Below are 20,255 nucleotides of genomic sequence, written 5' to 3'. Positions count from 1 at the left end.
AGTCAGCCTTACGCGTTCGCGCCAACAACTTGGTCCAAGGCGCGTAAATCCCTGTATCTTAATGCTTCAGCCCTAGGGATAAAGTTGGGGTCCAAATGTCCCGAAGGAGCCGTTCCACGGAGTTGTTTGATGAGCAATGCAGGATACAGTGCGTACACCCGGCTCCATTACGAAAGCCTGAGTTTGTTGCACTGCTGAGGAAATTGGCAAGCCAGGAAGATGCGCGGATTTGGGCCTTCTCCCAGCATGCTGACCTCCGCCGAGCTAAACCAACGTTCAAGGTGACCAGAAGAACACGGATAATGTCGTTAAGCTTGAATTCAAGATTCTGTCTCCCAAAAATCTCCTAGCCTTCTGTCAGCTCCCACAGACAGAGCTGTGCCGCGTTCTGTGGGGATGCCTTGCTCAACATGAAACAGGAGGAAGCTAGAATGCAACCCCAAACCCAAGCTGAGATGAAGGATGGTGAGATCAAGAGTCCGATCTGATGCTCTACCAAGCCTGATCGTCACTTGTGATTTCCGGCGCTTACGGAACGCCCAGTGTATCATAAGACGACTGCCGGTGGCACACAGATGTGTTGGGATCATCTCTGCAGGATCCTTGAAATCACAGCTTATCTTTCCCAAGCAAGCTGGTTTTTTCGGGGCTAATTAAACTGTTCCACAGAAACTTCTCCGCAGTTTGATACAGGCGGCTCGCTGATTCATATGGTTGGCCTGTGTCCATCAATCAAGAGGAAACAAGGCTGTGCCTCGAAGGATCCGATAGAGCATAATGTGTTTAGAAAACAATAACGAAAGTCCCGAGACCTAGGGCATGGGTAGACTAACTCCTGCGGAGTAAATGCCCGATAAATACAAACGGTTCGCATCTGGGCCTGTTGGTTCGTCCCCTCTTGGTATCCGTCGAGGAGCAACCAACACATTCCTTTGAGAGCGCCGGATCTCGCTCTTCACAATGGCTCCTTTGTCACTCATTTTCTTGTCCCTTGCCGCCTCGACCCAGGCCAGCCCTCTTTGGGGCTTGGCCAAGCGTCAAGATAACCAGCAGCTCTGTGGTAACCCCGATGTCACGCCTGCTGCGAGTCTCGTGGTGCCTGGTGCCCAAGGAGACGTAATTTTCACTCCGTCCCAAGTTGAAGACACTGCTCTCTGGACGATCCCTACGCCAACAACCATCTCGGAGACTGAGACTATCTATCCCTTTGGATATGTCTGGGTTCCCTCTGATCCTGCCGCGCAAGAGGTCCCGGCTCTGCCTACAGTTGATGTCCCCTACCCTCTGCCCGAGGGTGCTTCGGATACTCTGTGCAATGCTGAAGTGCCTACCACTACCACAGTTCCTCCAGTCATTCCCATCACCTCTGATGGTGCTGTTGAAGACTTGGCCGAGCCTCAAACCCCTGTCACCCCAGTGGAAGAGTCGAGCACCATTCCTCTGATCATTCCTTCCCCGTCCGAAGCTCCGGTTGAGGATACGGTTGAGCCTGCAACTCCTACCACTTCCGTAGAGGAGTCGAGTACCGTCCCGCCCTTGGTTCCTACTACAAATACCGAGCCCGTCGAGGTCCCAATCACACCTAGTAGCGCTCCATCCGAGGAAGAGTCGACTACTGAGATTCCTCCTGTCCTGTCCACCACATTTTCCGACAACACCGAAGTGGTGAACACACCCGTGTCAACTGAAGAGACTACCACAACCGAGGATCCTGCCAATGCCGAGACAACAACTACTGAGGGCAGTTCTACCGAGACTACGGAGGAACCGGCCGAGACCACAACCACCACCGAAGAGCCTGTGACGAATGAGGAGACCACTGCAACTGAAGTCACGAGCACTGAGACAACAGCCGAACAGACTCAGGAGACCACGACCACTTTGGTTGACGAGTCCACCACTGAAAGTACCACAGCAGGAGAGACTACGGTAGAGACCACTACTAGTGAGGAGCTCAACACCGAGAGAACTACTACTGAAGCATCCACAACTCAGACTCTCGTCGACGAGACCACCACGACTGACAAGCCGGCTGAGGAGACCACAACCGACGGAGATGTTACCACTACCGAGGAACGCCCTGACGAAACCACCACCACTGAGGAGAGTCCTGACGAGACTACCACTGAGGACCAACAGCCTGGCGAAACCACTACTGATGATGAACCCGTCACCACCGACAAGCCGGATGCAACCACTGGATTCCCTGAGTTTGATCCACCAACCACAACCGTCAGCGGCCCTGAGGCTACTGAGGATGCAACAGATGCTGGTCCCATTATCCTTGCGCTCTGGTCGAACCGAGACATGATCAAGGATGAAGAGAAGAAAGAAGAGTACATCAAGAAGACAGAGGAAACTCGGGACGATATTGTCCTTCTCTGGACCAACTTTGATGTCAAGCCCGAGATCCCTGAGGAGTGTGGCAAGACAGCTCTGAAGAAGAGAAGCCTTATCTCAGGTGTTCTTGACCTTCTTGATGATGCTGCCAAGCTGATTGGTTGCGCGACCAAGGTCGTGGAGAACTTGGCTGAGAACGTCAAGCTGCCTGATCCTCCTATTGATGTCATCGAGACTCTCACCGATACTCTTAAAGAGATCTCTGAGAAGCTCGAGGAGGAGAAGGAGGAGGAAGAGAAGGAAACTGATGAGGTCTCCACTACAGATGAGGTCCCCAGCACGACCGAAGAGCCCACCAGCACGACTGAGGAGCCTACAACTACCACTACCAGCTGCGTTGAGACTGGAGTTGAGAGCTGCACTCAGACGGTTTACCTCTCAACTTCATTCTTCAAGGATGGCGATGCCGATACTTCTACCGTCAAGACTGTTACAACTGAGGACTGTGTTACCATCACGCAATGCGATGCTGAGCCTACCACCGAAGTCACCACCGTAACAACAGCAACCTCAACCAGCGCATCTGACATTGTCTGCGACGTCAACTGCTCCCAATGCAACCCTCAGAAGCGATGGGAGCAGCCCACCCTGACTCCTCAGGAGCGTCGTGACCGACGATGGCTGGTCAAGCGCATGGATAACATGGACCAGCCTAAGTATGACACTGATGAGAAGAAGGATTCATACATCCGTCGACAGACGGGTGAAATCTCCGAGAGGCTGGACTGGAACACCGTTTCTACTAATGTTGTGTCTGTTGATGCAGCTTGGGAGGATTTCCCCTTTGGTTTGCATGTCGAGGGCCTCATTGGGTATGTCAAACTGAAACTGTCTGTTAGCTCGTTATTGACTTGGTTCTAGCTGCACTGGAGTGACTATTGCATCTGATAAGGGCGGATGGCTTGCTCACTTTGTAAGTGACCCCTTCACAGCTTCACAGGGGCTTGACAGCTAAGGAACTAACAATGTATAGATGGAGCCAGGATTCTTCTACGATGAGAAGAAGCCAGAGGACGACTCTGTCAACAATGGCCGCAAGGACCTTTGGGATGAGATGATGAACCAGCTCCAAGACCAGCCCGCCGAGGGAAGAACGGTTTCTCCCAAGTTCACGCCCCCGTCTCGTCTTGCTGGCGATGACGGCATCCTCTCAGCCGACTCAAACGTTCAAATCTTTGTCCAAGTGCCACGGACTCGAGACTCGACCTTTGAGAACCCTACTCTCCTGTATCAGAGCCGTGTCGATGAGCTTATTGGCTACTTGAACGGCGATGGTGCTCCTTTTGCAGGCGCCGAGGTCATCATCAAGACTTATGTCAAGCCGCCTCCTGAGGATGAGGAGTCTGATGAGGATCGCGAGGCTCGAGAGAAGTCTGCCCGAGGTATCATGTTTATCGAGTACGATGACATGCAGATCAACTGGGAGACCAATGAAATGTCTGATCCTCCGGACCGCATGTGGCGCGTCTGGTCAGAGCGCAGCTACTACGAGCGCCGCATGACCGAGGAGGAAGAGGCTAGTCCCACTTGCGCCCGACATGAGGATGAGGCTGCTGGTATGGACCCTCAGTTTGCCAAGGACTTGGCCAAGAAGTTCTGCGAGGACAGCGACGTCAATTTTGACGAGAATGCTGAGCTCCAGCTTGGAGGAGGCGACTTGGATCCTACAAAGGACCTTGATGCTGACATCAAGTTTACCTTTGAGAAGAAGGACGGACAGTGCTCCAAGACTTGTACTGAGATCTACGAGCAGATGGTTTCCAGCTGTGAGTAACTGCACCGAATATGGCCTCGATCATTGTGCTAACACTGTCAATAGGCCAGTACAACAGTCATCTCTACACCGGCAAGGCCGAATTCGATCTGGGCTGTGGCAAGTATACCATGGATACGATCCCAGTCGAGAAAGAGGAGCCCGAGCCTGAACCCGAGCCCGTCCCCGAAGAAACCAACAACTGCGCCGATCCCACCGTCTACACCAAGTTCTCCCTAGATCAGGCAGAGGAAGCCATCAAAGATTTCTGTGGCCACAACATCGAGCTCCCTCCAGTAGCACAGCCCGTCTTCAAGACTTACAAGATGGACGGCGTGACACTACAGCTCATTACTCAGTACTCCCAGCAAGGTCAGGATGGCTGCAACAAGCCGGCGGACGGCCAACGACACCCCGAACTGTCGCAGTCAGACTGCGAGGCCAAGTTCAGCAGCGCTGTCAACAACTGTAACACGGACACGACGTCTGAGAAGTTTGGACAGAAGCCGTTTGTGTGGAACAGTCCTAATGGATGCATTGACTTTTACATCTATGGTGATGGAGAGGACTGGGACTGTGAGGGTCTGGGAACGATTCCTGTGCAGTGCCGAACTGGACCTGGACCTATCAAGCTAGACTAAGCGCTTGAGTGCATCTAAGGAAGGTTTAAGCTTCTTGTATATCAATAATAATTGTATTTTAGATCACCAAGAATGGATTGCACAAAGTTGATAGGCCTCGTACTACTACTCGCTCTGACCATGTACTCAGATTCCTTGCACATTGGGCATGCCCTCTAAAAGCTATGGGTTCTTCTTTGCAACACAGACCCAGGCAATCATGCCAATGTCCTTCTGTAGCGGAGTCAATTGCTCTCAGAGCCTTTTGCCATTTGGACGTAGCCTCTAGAGTGCCGTCATGCAACGGGTTCCAAAACGATGAGCTGAGAGCTTCCACGATCCCATCGGCACTTCCCTGTTCCAAGGTCGTCTTCTCCATTGTAACTCGGATGTCATCAATCTTGAAACCCCCAGCTTGCACTGTTGAGACGAGCTTCTCCTTTGCGTCCCAACCATTGTCTGTAGGCGAGAAGAAATGAGGAGCCCCAACAGCCGCAGTTGCATCTGCCACAAGCTTCGGAACACCAGCATGGTTCCATGTCGTCAAGACGGCACGGCCTTCTGGCTTGAGCACTCGGTAGACCTCTTTCGTACAGCGTACACCATCGGGCACGTACATGAGACCAAAGTTCATAAAGACCAAGTCGAATTAATTATCAGAGATGCCGTTGAGATCTTGCGCGTCCTAGACTCTAGAAAATACTGTACTCCACGAGTTTGTGTCTGCTTTGGTCTGGTAGAGCTTCACCATGCCAGGAGCAATGTCCAAACCGAGCACAGTCGGTGGGGGATCACGGCCTCGCGAAATGGCATCTTCGATAATGAGGCTCGTAACTTCACCGCTTCCACAGGCCAAGTCAAGTACTCGGCTTTGAGAGTTGAGAGGGGGGATCTTCTTGAGTGCAGCGGATGCTATGTTGCGGGTGACAGCGTGGGCGAGCTTAGCATACTCGGAAGCGCCATGGTCGAAATCGCCTTGAGACATGATGTGATGGTTTCCTAGTTACAATTCGGTGGGCACTGACTACTGGATGTTTCCTCTGTTATGTATACAGGAATACTCCGTACTGGCATCGTAATCTGATGAGATCAAGCCTCGCTTCACAGCTTGCATGAAGACTTGGCCCCATATGGATACATAACCCGACCACGGGCCAACTCCATCTATCCGCAGAAGACAAGAGCGCGCCAATGGTGAAGGCTTTGGCAGGAAGTGATTCGATAGGAGTCGGGCATCTTTATAATTATTCCGATGAGATGCTGCACAAGCAGTGGTTCTGCAACAAGTCTCGCACTGCAGTAGCAGTGAGTGTTGCATTTACAAGGAGAATGCACTCCTTCACTCCGAGGGCCTGCAAACAGGCTCTGGCAAGGAAACCAACAAGCAGGCAAATGGCAAATAAGTCTAGGGCGCAATCTACAATGCAATCTTTGTCAATCTTTGGCCTATATATACGGGGTATATCTACTATTTCTAGGCCATGGCTACTAGGTCAGCCTGCTCAAAGGGAATTCCACCTCTGTGCCAATTGCCGATATTATATCATCACCACAGAACTGCTGCAGAGGAATGAACTCTTCCCCCTCCATATCCGTAAAAACGCCCCCGAACTCATCCTGCAGACTCCTGTCCGCCGGATACTCTCTCGCAGGCATCCATACCCTCCCATCAATGGGTCGAGGGCCAATGGGTCTCTTTTCGCGAATCGCCCTGGCGGCTGAGCGTAGGAGAGGTCGGATGAGGGGGAAGAACCATGAGTCGTGGTACTTGTTGACAAAGCCAGCCTTGTCGCATGTGTTGTGGTAGAAGGCGTAGATCTTTTGTGTTCCGATGTTTGTGCCGAGTTTGAGACTCTGTACCCAGTTGCGAGCTGGCATTTGGGGTCGATCATCCGGGGGCAGGGATTCGTAGACTCTGTACAGGGCCTGATACAAGGCAGCGGGCATCTGGATCTTGTATGGTCGAAAGGTGTCCCCCTCCTCCAAAACATCCTGCCCGATATGGGCCGTGAGATCGTAGTTGTCAAACTGAAGTTTGTGAATGAACCGGTTGTTGTGGCATTGGGTCTGTGTGAATGACGAGTCAAAGTCCACGACGACGTGATACTCAGTCACATCGTCTTCGCCTTCTTTGTTCTTCGGTAAACTGCGGTCGCCAACCTCCTCTGGGAACTGTCCACCGTTTAGATCGACAGCTCTCTGGTATTCTTGACGAGCGTACAAGGAAGAGATGTAGAATTGATCCGAGTCGCGAAAGAAGTAGTCTTGGTCCCAGTTGTCCTCTATCGCCGACAGGGCAGCTTCAATAAAGGTGGCAAGATCACCTAAAGGACCAATGACGGTTCCAGAGTTGAGGAAACGAGAGTCGCTGTAGATGAGTTCGCCGTTGTTTGTCCTCGGACCCCATTTGTAACGAGGGAGCGTCGAGAAGGGAACGAGCCAGCAGCGAGGATCGTTGTCGCCCTCGGGAAAACACCCTTTGTCGGTTCCCCAAAGAAGAGTCTGCCGGATACCGCTTGCGTGAAGCTCCTCAACCGAGATGCCGCGTTGATCAGCCAATTGTTGATCCTCCTTAGCCATGACGGAAAAATAGCGTTCGATCATGGCTTCAGCAGGCAGCTGAGCCATGACATCGAAGCCGTCGACAATGATAACCAAATCATCCTTGTCCCCTCTGCAGGTTTGGAGATAATGTCGAATGGCGCGCAGTTTCGCGATGTGCGCTCGTTGGGCATCCATGAACCCCTCTCCTTTGTAGCCTAGGATCGTAGGAATTGAGTATCGGTTCGCGAGGGCCGAGCCCACGACGGCGCAAACGTGGGGGTTGACGACATTGGCGGGGACGAGGTAGTGAAGCCGGGAGACCTTGTTTGAGGTGCTGAGAAGCTGAGGTGGGTATCGAGTGTGTGTGATGTCCTGGGAACAGGTCAATATCGCGCCGTTAGGTGAAAGAGAAAGGCTATACGTACGCGATACCCAAAATTAAAAAACAGAAAAGCAAGCACAACAGCAATGATGAAAATCCGACCGCGATTCCTCTGACCCTGATGGCGTTGGTACGATCCTCCCTGCACAGCCATCCTCACCGGCACCGGCTTTTGGTCCGCAAGCAAAGGAGAGCAGGAGGAAGACTTGGAACCAGGAAGCTTCATGAAAACCTACAGACAAGAAAAAAAAGTGGACTACCGAAACAGCAAAAAAGGACGCGTGCTGCCATGTTTGACCTTATAATGGGACCTCAAGGGGTCAGGCAAGTGTGTGCCCTGGAGAGAGACACTGCTATGCGAGATTCGTGTGTAAGGCGAGGTGAGAAATGCTTCCCTTGCATTGACACGGGAACTCGGTATGGAGATGAGATATGAGACATTTCAAGCCTCTTTTCGGGCAATGGCTGCCTGAACAGCATCCGGTTCTACCCCAGAAGCGCATCATGTGTCTTTAATCCAGGAAATAGGCTCTATGGCTAACGGATTGAAGGGTCGTTAGCACCAAACAGTCGGTCTAGCCAGCTCAAGGGAAAACATGGTTGGCGATTACCGCCAAGATTAAGCTGAAGCCATCCGCACGCTAAAAAAATGCTGCTCCCTTGAGCTGACTACAGCCAACGAATGGAAACTGCATCATCCAAGACATTGAGAGCCCATTTGCTTCCAGGTCCCTTCTCCCTGGAACGCACTGCATTCTACTGCCCATACAACGTCCCGACAACGGCATTCCCCTACGCAGAAGCACCATGTGGCGTGTCAGCTTGCATGTTACTCGGCGATTCTCATTGCTCAGCCGCCTCCCTTCAGATTCACAAATTTAAGACAGTGAAAGTCGGTAAGCAGTCATTTCTCGTATGCTCCGCTGTCGCATTTCACCTCGGTCGATGCCGAGGATGAGTGAAATGCAATGAAATAAGGTTCCCGTCCGCCTGTGTCCGAATGTCCATTCTGCCGCTTCTCTCCATTGCGGGGTATACAGGGTCTACCAGGTTCTTATGCACGCACCAGCCAGCTCGTTGCATCGCTTTATATTCTGCGGATCTTTCGCCTGCAATCTCCATCCGTGATGCGTGCCGTCCAAGTAGCGTACCAGGACAGACTTCCCTATAACTCCAGCTAAGACGTCAATTCACTATTCCTTAGCTTAGAGCCTGGAAGTACGGATGCTTCAGAGCTTCTTCGGCCGTGATTCGGTCCTGAGTTGGTGAGGTTAGCTTGCCGCAGACAAGAATTTAAAACAAAAGGTGAACTTGCCTCAGGTTCAAACTTTAACAGCTTGTCTACAAGATCAAACGCCTCGTCGCTCGTCAAGTGTTGATTATCGTCGTTAACAAAGCTTGACCAGGCTCGCGGAGGGCAATAACCCAGTTGCTCAACATCCTGCCTCCAATAGTCTGACCCATGGTTTTCAATATAGTCGTTCATAGTTTCTGTCCCAAGAACCTGAGAAATCTTCCGCAGCTGATCTTCTAGGCTGACACCGTGGAAGAAGGGCTCTTTTCTAAAGATCATGGACGCGAACATCGATCCGAGACCCCACATGTCAAGCCTGTACTCGTAAAACCCCATCTCGAGAAGAGCCTCTGGAGCCTTCCAGGGACCTGTGGAGATTCTGCCATCGTCATCTTCAGGTTCATGGACCTTGTGCGAGCTCCAGCCGATGAGACGTAACTGTACACTATCAACAAGATGCGCTGATGCTTAACCCAACTTAGGCTTACCTTTCTGTTTTGGTGATCAATGACCACGTTGTGCGGTCGAACGTCGCAATGAATCAACCCACGGCTGTGCGTGAACTGCAATGCTTTCAAGAGCTCGTGAATGTAGTATCGGATATCCATGGCGTTGAAGCGTGGGTAGAGACTTCGAAAGTCTACGTTGTCCACAAATTCAAGCACTACACCAACGTTTACGTCCTACTCGGCGTGTCAGTGATCATTGTCTGCAATAACGCGCGGTGAGGGGGTTCAACGTTATCGCCCTGCACGGCGTCGATGAATTCGATAATGTTTGGTCCTCCACGGAGATGTTTGAGAGCCTCGATTTCTTTCTCAACTTTCTTGATGCTGTCCTCTTTGAACAATTTCATGGCGAATTTGCGCTTGTTGGAATCGAGGCACTCAAAGACGATAGCATGCCTTCCTTTCCCTTCGTTTACATGTGAGCTTTCTTACGTGCAAGAGGGTTTAGTCTATTGATGGTACCTATACGACGTGGCGGACTTAATTCATAGTACTGCGCTCGTTCTGGAGGATAACTTTAGCGTGCCGTTTCTTCTAAAGTTGGGGACCTTACCAGACGCGGTCTCTGGGTTTATTGGCGCCATTTCGGTATCTCTGGAGTGTGCTCCATGCAATGGAGGCAACGGAGAGATGATGGAGCTTCCTTGTTACAACACCAAGAACGTCGTTGGTGGATGCGTATGAAAGGTGGAAAGGAAGGTTGTTGAAGTGTCAGAAAAAATCCCGCAGTCAGCGGCTGTGTGGCTGTGCTCGAGGCGTCAATGTCATAATGGATTAAGGCAATCAAACGAAAATTGGTGTCGAAAACGTCAGAATGTCAAACTGTTTACTTCGTCTAGGTATTCCTAGTGGATATAGAAACTTGCGCAAACTCGCCTTCGAGACTCTTGAGTTGTCAGTCTCCCTTGACCTACCCGAGAGAGCCTCTTATGACGATTAATGGGTTGTAGCAACAATTTCTTAACCTAGAACTATCACCAGACTTCATTTTTATGAGTAGTTGCCGGATAGTTCCGTATTTCATATAATCAGGTCACAGAACCTGACAGGCGAGAGCAGGTTGTTGCACTGTCGCCAAACATCTCAGAGCCGTTCTCCACCCCATAGCCGCATACGCCGTCTTACCTCCCCCCCGGACAATATTTACATGCACTTCCATGAGCATAAAACAGTCCTTAATAATAACCAACCATATCCATAGCTTTCCGCTCAGTTTGTATGCCAAAAGTCATGATTTAGCCCGGTATTCTCAGAACCGACATGCCGGAGGTCGGAGTTAACGGGATTTGCAACTCTGATTGGACTGGCCGTGCATAAGCGTCGGCGCTAATGCAGGAGCCACGGACATAATCGAACATCTCGCAACTTTGGCCCGGGATAGTTTCATTTCTATTTGACGGGCGGAGTTAAACTAGGTTGTGTAAGATTCCAGATGTGTTAAATCTGATTGCTGACGTACCTGAGTGGCGGGAGAGTGACGAAATTTGGTCATGTTCAAATGATATAAAGAGATCATGGCCCTTTCTTGGGGAAGAACTCTGCCCATCAAGCATCAATCAGCTGCAGCCTCTTCTATCAAACCATCAGTCTCCTTTGCACCTTTCCAACAAGATCAACTACAATGTCCAAAGTCTGGTTCATCACTGGCGCCGCTCGGGGACTTGGTCGTGATCTGACCGAACAACTCCTTGCCTCAGGTGACATCGTTGTCGCAACTGCCAGACAGCCAAACCGCCTCAATGATCTTGTCAGCAAATACGGCCCCGAAAAGATCCTCGCCGTCAGCCTCGACGTCTCAGATGTCGCTCAAGTAGAGGCTGTCGTCAAGAAAGTTGAAGATACATTCGGCCGGATCGACTATATCATCAACAACGCTGGATACGCTTCCATGGCATCAATCGAGGACATAGACTACAAGAGCTTCCGCGATCAGATTGACGCCAACCTATTCGGAGTAGTCAACGTCACCAAGGCTATCCTCCCAATTATGCGACGCCAAAATTCGGGCCACATCATCCAAGTCTCCTCAGTCGGTGGCAGAGTGGGATCACCTGGCCTCGCTGCCTACCAGAGCGCCAAATGGGCAGTAGGAGGCTTCTCAACAGTGCTTGCCCAAGAAGTGGCTCCCTTTGGAATCAAGGTCACAGTCGCCGAGCCCGGCGGTATCAAGACCGACTGGGCCACCAGCGCCGCCGAGGGTGTCACCATTAGCGAGCCCTACCAGCAGACGGTTGGTGAGATGATGAAGATGAGAGAGCTTTACTCTTCCAACTGGTCTGAGCCTTCCGACATTGCCAGAGCCATCATCCATCTTGGCCGGGTCGACGATCCACCTCTGCGTATAGTCTTAGGTCCTAGTGCTGTTCCTCACGCTCAAGCAGCGGCCAAGGCCTTGGCTGAATCAGATGAGAAGTGGTTGAAGCTTTCCAATCTGGAGTTTTAAACGGAACTTTAAGATGGAAATCCCTCTGGAGATAGTGCTTAGTTTATATTTTATAATGTGTCAAAAGCTCTTTTTATAGCTCTTTGGAAAACCGAGCCACATCATCACGTGTCTGCCACCTTGAAGCATGTCAATCCGGATAGGGTGCGCGCAGGCAGTCTCTGTCTAAGAAATATCCCCGGCGCAGAGGAGGCAAAAGGCTTCGGAGCCAGTTGGTCGCCTCGAAAAGCTTCGCCAACACGCCTGTTCCGTACACAGCGCTCTCAAGTGGCAGTGGAAGTGCAACAAATCGTGTCGTCGCCATGAAGCTCATCTCAGCTTGCGTGCCGAAGCCGTTTCCGTCAGCATAAACGTCATGTTCATTGTAAATAGCGGACAAGGGGCATCTTCCAAACCCATAACGCAAAAGGTTGTGACACAGCCAAAGGAAGCACCGCCGCCGGCACTATCAGACATTAGCCATGTGCCGCAGTCGGCCCTCTTGACGAAAGCTCAGCAGACTGTTGTCGAGCAGGATACTCTGGCGAAGAGCAAACCAAACCTCATCTACCGGCTGTCACAGAGACTGCATGTGAAGGAATTATCGCTAAAGGGAATATCGGGTAAATCAGGAAGCCAAAACTCTCTTTCTACTACAAAGAGCGTGAGATTTAGGCCACCTGTGCCTGCGATTGCGATAAGTCCTCCAGGCAATATTGGCCAGGCTGGGCCGGTCCATTCTCTGGATGCTACTCCTGTGGCGGCTAGCCCTATTATTAGCAACACTTCAGCTCCTCTCCTTATTGCAGACCTCTGTTCGTTCTTGGTCAACAAAGAACCAAGCTCTGGGTTTATCCAAGACCAATCTGATCGGTTCCTCGAACTTTGCAAACCCTCCCAAGGCCTTCGAATGGCCATCTCAAACAGAGTGAGGCTACTTCCACTTCCTGAACTCCTTGACGCCTACCACCAAGCTGCCATCGACCTATCAAGACAACACCGGTTTGAAATGGTCACGCATATTGCGTCGGCACTGCTTCAGACTCACCGATCGCCATGGCTTTCCGCAAAGTGGTCGAAACGCGATTTCTACTTCTTGGCGGACATAGATTCGCAATCACTTCGCAGCAGCCACCCTTTCGTCTCTCGCAATTTTCTCTCCAGTTCGAATGACGAAGAGGGAGACACTGCACATGATTCCCCTAATGTCCCCGGAAATCGGCAGGCCTCGGAAGAAGACACCCGCGCATGCCTCTTTACCGTCGGCGTCATTATTCTCGAGTTGATATTCGAACACAATATCGAGGACTGTAGTTTCCGCAAAGACTATCTACGGCAAAGATAACAAGCCTAACGATCAGACAGGCATCAGCACTGCGAGAAAGTGGGCGATGAAAGTGCTGGGCGACAGCGGTGCCAACGTTGCGGATGTAGTGAGGAGATGTTTGGATTGTTCCTTTGGCCCAAAGCCGAGCTTTGCAGATGTGAGATTTAGGAACTCTGTGTATGAAGGGGTTATCAAGCCCTTGGCGAGCTATTCAAAGGTTTGGCCGGAGGCTATGCCGTAGTTGTCGTTGTCCTAGTGGTAGGCTTTAATGCCCGTGTTCCAACTTGTGTCAGGCCAAAGACGAGATAATAAGAACCGTGGGCTGGTGAAATTGCGATTGGAATCTTACGTACCAATGGCACAAACCCAAATGTTCGACAGGTATTACCGACGTTTACTAACGACGGGCTTTGCTCGAAGGCAGAGCGTTTTCCTTCTCCCTGGGTAATTATTATCTCGCCTCGGGCAGTATCAGGTAGAATAGTAAGAAGCAGGGTTTTAAACATGAGATTGGGGTTGTCCCAGTGTTCTTGAGCACTGCAACTTACCTGTGTCGGATACAAGCCAGACAACTTGACGATCAATGTTGCAGCCTTGCGAGATGGTTGAATAATACGTGCCCGTGGGGGCGGAAAATTGCAGTGAAACCCCAGCAAGAGCACTTAAAAATGCAGTGAAAATGCCATGATTTATCTTACATAAAGTAAAAAGCGATTCCCATTCGTCAATCCAAGAGTTGGATTTTGGACCAAACCCAATACCGTTCCAGTTTAACAGTCAGAAGCAGCAGGATGTGACCCTGACTGGCTTTCCTGCACAGTTCCTTATCATCGCCCACAGTTTCCCGGCCATGTACTATATTTCTTTCTGTTTCATTGCCCAAGTCTGTTTCAACGCTCCCGGAGTAAACTAAATCATGCTTCAAGCTCAAAGTTTCCCTCTGGCCTTCTCCTTGGACTGTGGTATCATCGCACACAGGTTAACACAAGATGCTACGAGATTTTCTTGTTCGTCGTACATCTGAATCTTCATATCGAACCTTCCCGCATACAATCTCTCCATTGTAGTTCGGGTTACAAGCCATTCGTCATTATTGAGCGGTGCATGAAACGTGATCTGCAAGCAGGTAGTTGGAATTCGGTAACGAGCGGCCATTAGTATGCCGTCCTCTGCGTAGTTGAGCGGCATAACGGGGATCTTGAAAGTAAACGTGAATTAGCCAAACATCTTTATCGGTTATGAAGCCAAGAGGCGCTTACTAGATCTGCCAGGATCGGGATATGCTCTAGTCGGAACGTGTCTTCGTCGTCCATCTTGGTCCATTGGTATCTCACGTTCCGGCCGCCGTACTTTTCACTCCAGAGAGGAGTGCCGCTGTCTCTTGGGGTATAAACTCGAACCGCCGCAGTTGGTGGGTTGAATTGGTAGGTAAGGGCATTAGTCCATCTGACGCACTCCTTCTCCCTATCTGGCACCGGCCTAATTGGAGGCTGAACGTTGTGTACGTAGCCCTCGTCCTGGAGGACGCCGAATCTTATTATGGCAATGCTGCATGTCTGCTGCTTTTGACCTTTGCCTGTCAAAAGCTTTGCTTGAATCGTTGAGCCTCGGTTTCCAGCCTGGAGAGTTTCGAGGGCAACTTCGAATGGCCCTGCTGGCAAGGGATGTAGGAACTCGACAAACAAGTTAAGCGGCTCAGTGTGTGCTAGCTTTTGGTGTTTCTCCCAGTTGTACTGACGTGCCGTAGTCATCAACACAGTCGCACAATACCCTCCATGGGCAGACAATGTCCTTCCGGCTGGAACAGTCAGCAACCGGCCTGGAGGCTATTCAGGTAACCCACCGTTGGCACACCAGACCAGGGGAACACTGCCACTGTATCTATCGCCATTTGATCCTTCCACAGGTTTAGTCTTGATCGCTTCAGGAAGTCCAGTTCTCGGGAATTCGTAGTCCTCCCATCCCGGGGTGACGTCGGGATGCGAGTTAGGAAGATGGGCGTCCGACATGATGCAGATTGAGGGCCAAGCAAACACAAAAAAGAAAGGACTGAAATGGCCGGGGCGAGTCATTTACTTGTAGATATAGCAAGACCAACAACCCGGTCATCCCGAGATAGCCGTGCAGCTCTGTCCAGGCAGTGGCTCAGCGTCAGCACTAGAAACAAAACCATTGCATCCCCGGCGCTGTATCGACCCAGTTACTGCAACAATGAAACATATGCCTCGATCAGCATGACTCCACCAGCTGGCGGCACAGCGCAAAGATACAGGGTCAAGCTTACATGTTTGCCACGGCTGTCGCAAATTAGCCGATTCTCATTCGCGTAGTTATTTTGCGACGTGTCCGAGCTCGCAAATGTGACCATTTTCAGCAAGCATGAATATGTTGGCTCGACACCCTTGAATGCTGCATTTGGTAAATCCATGCGCCCGGTGGTTGCAGAGAGCCGTCAACGTATCCTTGATTGAACCAATTGTAGATGCAATGAGTTGTCTGAGCTAGTTTCAAGGGCGCAGGGAATTGCCTGTTGCGGCTGTTGATACATGTGGGGATTCAAACCCAAGCGCCGCTGGACCCCAGACTCATCACCAAAGTCGCAGCTGCAGAATGACAATTGGCATGTGCCACATCTTAGTTGCACAATGAATAGAATCTCCTTGCGGGAGAGACTTGAAAAGATCTGATCCGCCCTGGACGATCCGCGGTCCGTCATCTATGGTACCCACAAGTCGTTTGCGTTTCAAAGCCAAGTGTCCGATGTACCTTATACTCCTTGCACGCCTGAATTTCTTACATGCGGGACTAATGAGAAAGAAAAATACAAGCCATGAGATTTATAGGTGATGAAATTTCTTTATATCTCCGCTGGGCCGAACCCTCTTCAAGGGATAGTCGGCAAAGACCATCGACGATCGTGAGCGAGTGAGGCAACCATCTACAACACATTTGACCGGACAAATGAGAGCTAGATGATTACTGTCCAGATTCCTGTACTCTTTGTGGTTTCTATCTTGTAGTTGGGTTTAAAGAGAGACCAACAGAGGATGAACGGTGAGCATCTATTGACATGTCCCTCTGTCCAGCTGATCAGACCAAACTCACAACCAATTGGGTGTCATCAATGAATTAATACGTCAGAGTAAAATCATTAACGGTATTTTGTGATTTTCTTTTAATGCTGACAGGTGTCAATAACTGTGTTCAGTACTATGTGGCTGGTGGCTTCTTTTGGAAGCGTCACCAAGTTCGCAAAAGGGGAACATCGCAGCCCTCTTCAAGACAGAGAATCTTCAATTAACAGAAGGTTCTATGCAGCAAACCTTTTCTTAGAACTTAGTAGTCAGATGATCAAAAAGTGTGCAAGCCCCCAAGCCTCGGAACGTCCTGTCTTCGCCGATTGGCTCCAAAACTCCAACTCTATGACCGGCATACCCATGCCGCCCTCCTATTTTGTCCGTTCTTTTCACTATAATTGCTCTTACACGATTGGTATCAAGGGACTCACAATCAGCCTAAGGCTTTCCTCATCCAATTCCAGGAGCCTATCTCGTCTCCGATATCACCAAAACACCAGATGTATCAGTGCAAGCTGTGGTTTAGTCGTGCGATAGGGTAAGCAACACCAAAGACGGCGTGACAGCCCCCGCATTGTGGCGTGACTTTACCCCTTTCTTGCTGCTGGTTGTGCATCCGAAGGTGAAAATTGACTTTCTGGCTGTCTAACGGTTTTCATCCTGACCAGAGTGAAGTGCAAGCCGAGACACCCAGCGAATAGCCAGACTGGTATGTCCACTGGTGCATCAGTCACCAAGCCAAAGCTCTCCAAGGGGAAAAGAAGTCTAGTGGAAACGGCAAAGGCACCCCTTTCTTCCAATTGACTCTCAGGCATGAATGTCCTTCAAATAAATTTCTAGCTGATATGCAAAGGCAGGACCCAGTTGCAATGAGGCGTCTGGGGAATGCTTAATGTGGTTCTACATTATTGTGTCTGCAATGATGGCAGGAAGCCATCAGCCACAACAGCGAAAGACCCAGTTGTTAATACATAACGGCATCAAAACCCAACACCGTAAAATCCCGTAACTGGTTCTATATGTCCGAATATGTTTCTCCATGACGCGCTCTCGTCGCGCTCAGAACCCTCTACTCGTATATCTGTTCAGGGTAGTTACGCGTCACGGCCATTCACAAGCAAGCCCTCAAGCCACCAGTTTCAGCTCGCAACCCTCGGGTCTTGGGCAATGTTGGCAATTGTCAAGCGTTTTCAAAATGGGCGAGTTGCAGCCCGATCTAGCAGTACTCCTATTATCGGAATAACACCCTCTTGAAAATTTTCTCAGTCAGGATCATGCCATTGAAGCTGATCACGTACAATTGCAGCATCCCTCGATTCACAAACCTTGTCCCGTCTCATCGAGAAAGGCATCGCTCGGAAGCCCCGTCTTCTAGCTGGTTCTTGACACGTTCCCATTCGCCGACAGGGACGCTAATGCCCCTGCCACCCCCCACCGGAAACTCCGTAATAACTGCCCAGCTCGGTATTCCATACTGTCGGGCCGACAGTTCGAGATCTTCCACTCAAACCCCCTGAAGAATCGACGGAAAGTCTCGACCGAGCTCTTCTCGGTCCGACAGCTAGCACCAGTTCGTCCCCAGCCCCAGAAACTTGTCCTTCTCCTGAACCAAAACCCCAGATTTCCTTGGCCTGTACCGATACTTGATCCTCCAGAGGGCCAATGAAGACGTTCTAGAGCTTGCCGACGCCCGTCCGCCTCCACAGGAAGCAGCCCTCGTGATCCCCAGAGAGACCCCGTTTTTGGTCAAGAAAACCTGGAGAGATGACGCTTGCTCCCGACGCCTTACCCCGTGGCATGAGCTGACCCTGTTCACCCTTCCGGAGCTAAGCCTGTTGTTTATGCCCTCACAGTTGACAGCCGGCTATTCGTGTAGACCACGAGACATTCGGCAACGCTTGGACCTTTTTTACAAAGAATCTTGAACCGAAAAAACAACTACTTAAGCTTACCAAGATCCCCAGGTTTCGCCTCCTCGGAGCGATTGCCCTCAGGGTATGAACCAGGACAACAACACCTTTACCTCATTCATATCACGCTACTCCATCACTTGTTCAATCTTTGCCATGGCGTCCAAGCTGTCTTCAGCTGACGTTGAAGTCGTCCACGACGATGAGTTCAAGGGCCATGCTCACCATGCTGAGGCCAGTGCTGCCACGGCTAGGGAGCATCAGTTGAGCTTCAGAGATTCTCTCCGGCTGTATCCCAAGGCAATTGGATTCTCCCTGCTGTTTTCTACGGCTATTATTATGGAGGGTTATGATCTTGCCCTCATTGGATCCTTCTACGGTTACCAACCGTGAGCCACCTTCAATGCCTCGGTCACAACATAGTACTAACATGCGTCTAGATTCCGAAATAAGTACGGCAATGAGTCTGATGGCGAAGGCGGCAAAGTCATCTCGGCCGAATGGCAGACATACATCCAAGTTGGAGGCATGTGCGGCCAGATCATCGGTCTCTACCTCAACGGTTGGGTGTCTGATGCCATTGGCTACAAGAGATCCATGATTCTATCTCAGATGCTCATGATCGCCCTCATCTTCATCGTCTTCTTTGCCAAGAACATCGAGATGATCCTCGCGGGCCAGATCCTGCTCGGTATCCCGTGGGGCGTTTTCCAGACTCTTACTCTGGCTTACGCCTCCGATGTTGCCCCCGTCGTTCTGCGGCCTTACCTCACGGCCTATGTCAACCTCTGCTGGGTTATTGGCCAGTTGATCTCTGCCGGCGTCCTCCGTGGATTCCTCAACATGGACAACGAATGGTCCTACCGTATCCCCTTCGCCATCCAGTGGGTCTGGCCTCCTTTCATCATTCTTGGAACTCTCTTCGCTCCAGAGTCTCCATGGTGGTTGGTCCGTCAGGGCCGCCATGCGGATGCCAAGCAGGCCGTTCTCAAGCTTGTCAGCCCCAAGCCTGATCTCGAGTTTGATGCCGATGCCCAAGTCGCCATGATCCACGCCACCAACGAGCTCGAGAAGGCTACCTCTGCGGGTACCAACTACTGGCACTGCTTCATGAGGACCGATCTGCGACGAACTGAGATCGCTTCCATCACATATATCGCCCAAGCTACTTGTGGCAGTGTGCTCATGGGCTACTCTGTCCAGTTCTACGAGCGTGCCGGTCTCGACCCAAACAGCTCGTTCACCCTCAACATTGTGCAGTACGCTGTTGGAGCCGTCGGTGTTATCCTCTCTTGGTTCCTCATGGCCAAGCTTGGACGCCGAACCCTTTACATTGGCGGAACATGCGTGCTCTTCATCATTCTCATCGTTGTCGGTGGCCTCGGCTTTGCAGATTCGAGCAAACCCGGTCCGTCTTGGGCAGTTGGTAGTCTCCTCATCTTCTACACATTCATCTACGATATGGCGGTTGGCCCCGTCTGCTACACCATCGTGGCTGAAATCCCATCCACTCGACTCAAGGCCAAGACCATCGTCCTTGCACGCAACTTCAACAACATGGCTGGTCTGGTGAACAACACCCTGATGCCCCGCATGCTCGGCGTCAACTCGTGGAACTGGGGTGCCAAAACTGGTCTCTTCTGGGCCGCGTTCTGCCTCCTGATCATGATCTGGGCCTACTTCCGCCTTCCTGAGCCCAAGGACCGCACTTACGGAGAGTTGGACGTTCTGTTTGAGCACAAGGTTAGCGCGCGGAAGTTTGCTACCACTCGTGTGGATCAGTTTGGAGACGACAAGGGTGCCGTGGAGGTTGACGCGCATGCCAAGTAGGACTTGCTCCGAAGCTACTGCAGCTTGGCTACGGGGGGGGGGGGGGGGGGGGCTTGCGGGACTTGTGACTCGGTAGTGAGACTGGGGTTGTTGCTTCGTATTTAGAGGAGGCGCAGTTGTAGATAATCATAGATCAAATGATCTTTCTTCGTACCATGTTTGTGCCTTTGAGTGAATCAGTGGGCGC

The 20,255-nt window shown here is 51.1% G+C and overlaps 7 protein-coding genes and 1 pseudogene across 8 annotated transcripts, besides 1 other annotated feature; 4 read left to right on the top strand and 4 right to left on the bottom strand.

Moving 5' to 3' along the window:
* Positions 1-960: 960 nt before the first annotated feature.
* Positions 961-4,794, top strand: NCS57_01408700 (uncharacterized protein; the record flags this gene model as incomplete). Its single annotated transcript, XM_053063701.1, has 4 exons — positions 961-3,212; positions 3,262-3,313; positions 3,374-4,166; positions 4,220-4,794. 4 exons carry the CDS (start codon positions 961-963, stop codon positions 4,792-4,794), a joined length of 3,672 nt encoding a protein of 1,223 aa, XP_052907034.1.
* A 664-nt stretch (positions 4,795-5,458) lies between these two features.
* On the bottom strand, positions 5,459-5,758 carry NCS57_01408600 (Methyltransf-11 domain-containing protein; the record flags this gene model as incomplete). Its single annotated transcript, XM_053063700.1, has 1 exon — positions 5,459-5,758. The coding sequence occupies one exon, from the start codon at positions 5,756-5,758 to the stop codon at positions 5,459-5,461; it is 300 nt and encodes a 99-aa protein (XP_052907033.1).
* A 503-nt stretch (positions 5,759-6,261) lies between these two features.
* Positions 6,262-7,904, bottom strand: NCS57_01408500 (uncharacterized protein; the record flags this gene model as incomplete). The annotated part of the gene is made up of 2 exons (XM_053063699.1): positions 7,743-7,904; positions 6,262-7,689 (listed from the first exon to the last, which is right to left on the bottom strand). The coding sequence occupies exons 1-2, from the start codon at positions 7,851-7,853 to the stop codon at positions 6,262-6,264; spliced, it is 1,539 nt and encodes a 512-aa protein (XP_052907032.1). The 5' UTR covers positions 7,854-7,904.
* A 995-nt stretch (positions 7,905-8,899) lies between these two features.
* NCS57_01408400 lies at positions 8,900-9,927 on the bottom strand (annotated as a pseudogene). Its single transcript has 4 exons — positions 9,733-9,927; positions 9,482-9,676; positions 9,000-9,431; positions 8,900-8,956 (listed from the first exon to the last, which is right to left on the bottom strand).
* Positions 8,900-9,927: a sequence feature.
* Positions 9,928-11,123: 1,196 nt separating this feature from the next.
* On the top strand, positions 11,124-11,945 carry NCS57_01408300 (uncharacterized protein; the record flags this gene model as incomplete). Its single annotated transcript, XM_053063698.1, has 1 exon — positions 11,124-11,945. One exon carries the CDS (start codon positions 11,124-11,126, stop codon positions 11,943-11,945), a length of 822 nt encoding a protein of 273 aa, XP_052907031.1.
* Positions 11,946-12,300: 355 nt separating this feature from the next.
* Positions 12,301-13,269, top strand: NCS57_01408200 (uncharacterized protein; the record flags this gene model as incomplete). The annotated part of the gene is made up of 1 exon (XM_053063697.1): positions 12,301-13,269. One exon carries the CDS (start codon positions 12,301-12,303, stop codon positions 13,267-13,269), a length of 969 nt encoding a protein of 322 aa, XP_052907030.1.
* A 909-nt stretch (positions 13,270-14,178) lies between these two features.
* On the bottom strand, positions 14,179-15,260 carry NCS57_01408100 (uncharacterized protein; the record flags this gene model as incomplete). The annotated part of the gene is made up of 3 exons (XM_053063696.1): positions 14,179-14,448; positions 14,511-15,049; positions 15,095-15,260. 3 exons carry the CDS (start codon positions 15,258-15,260, stop codon positions 14,179-14,181), a joined length of 975 nt encoding a protein of 324 aa, XP_052907029.1.
* Positions 15,261-18,325: 3,065 nt separating this feature from the next.
* NCS57_01408000 (MFS domain-containing protein) lies at positions 18,326-20,068 on the top strand (the record flags this gene model as incomplete). Its single annotated transcript, XM_053063695.1, has 2 exons — positions 18,326-18,627; positions 18,679-20,068. The coding sequence occupies 2 exons, from the start codon at positions 18,326-18,328 to the stop codon at positions 20,066-20,068; spliced, it is 1,692 nt and encodes a 563-aa protein (XP_052907028.1).
* Between the last annotated feature and the right edge of the window lie 187 nt (positions 20,069-20,255).

The sequence above is a fragment of the Fusarium keratoplasticum genome, chromosome 12 (genome assembly GCF_025433545.1).
Source record: "Fusarium keratoplasticum isolate Fu6.1 chromosome 12, whole genome shotgun sequence".
Taxonomy (NCBI): Eukaryota; Fungi; Ascomycota; class Sordariomycetes; order Hypocreales; family Nectriaceae; genus Fusarium; species Fusarium keratoplasticum.
The sequence above is the reverse complement of the archived record's forward strand: the minus strand, read 5'-3'. Positions and strand labels throughout refer to the sequence as shown.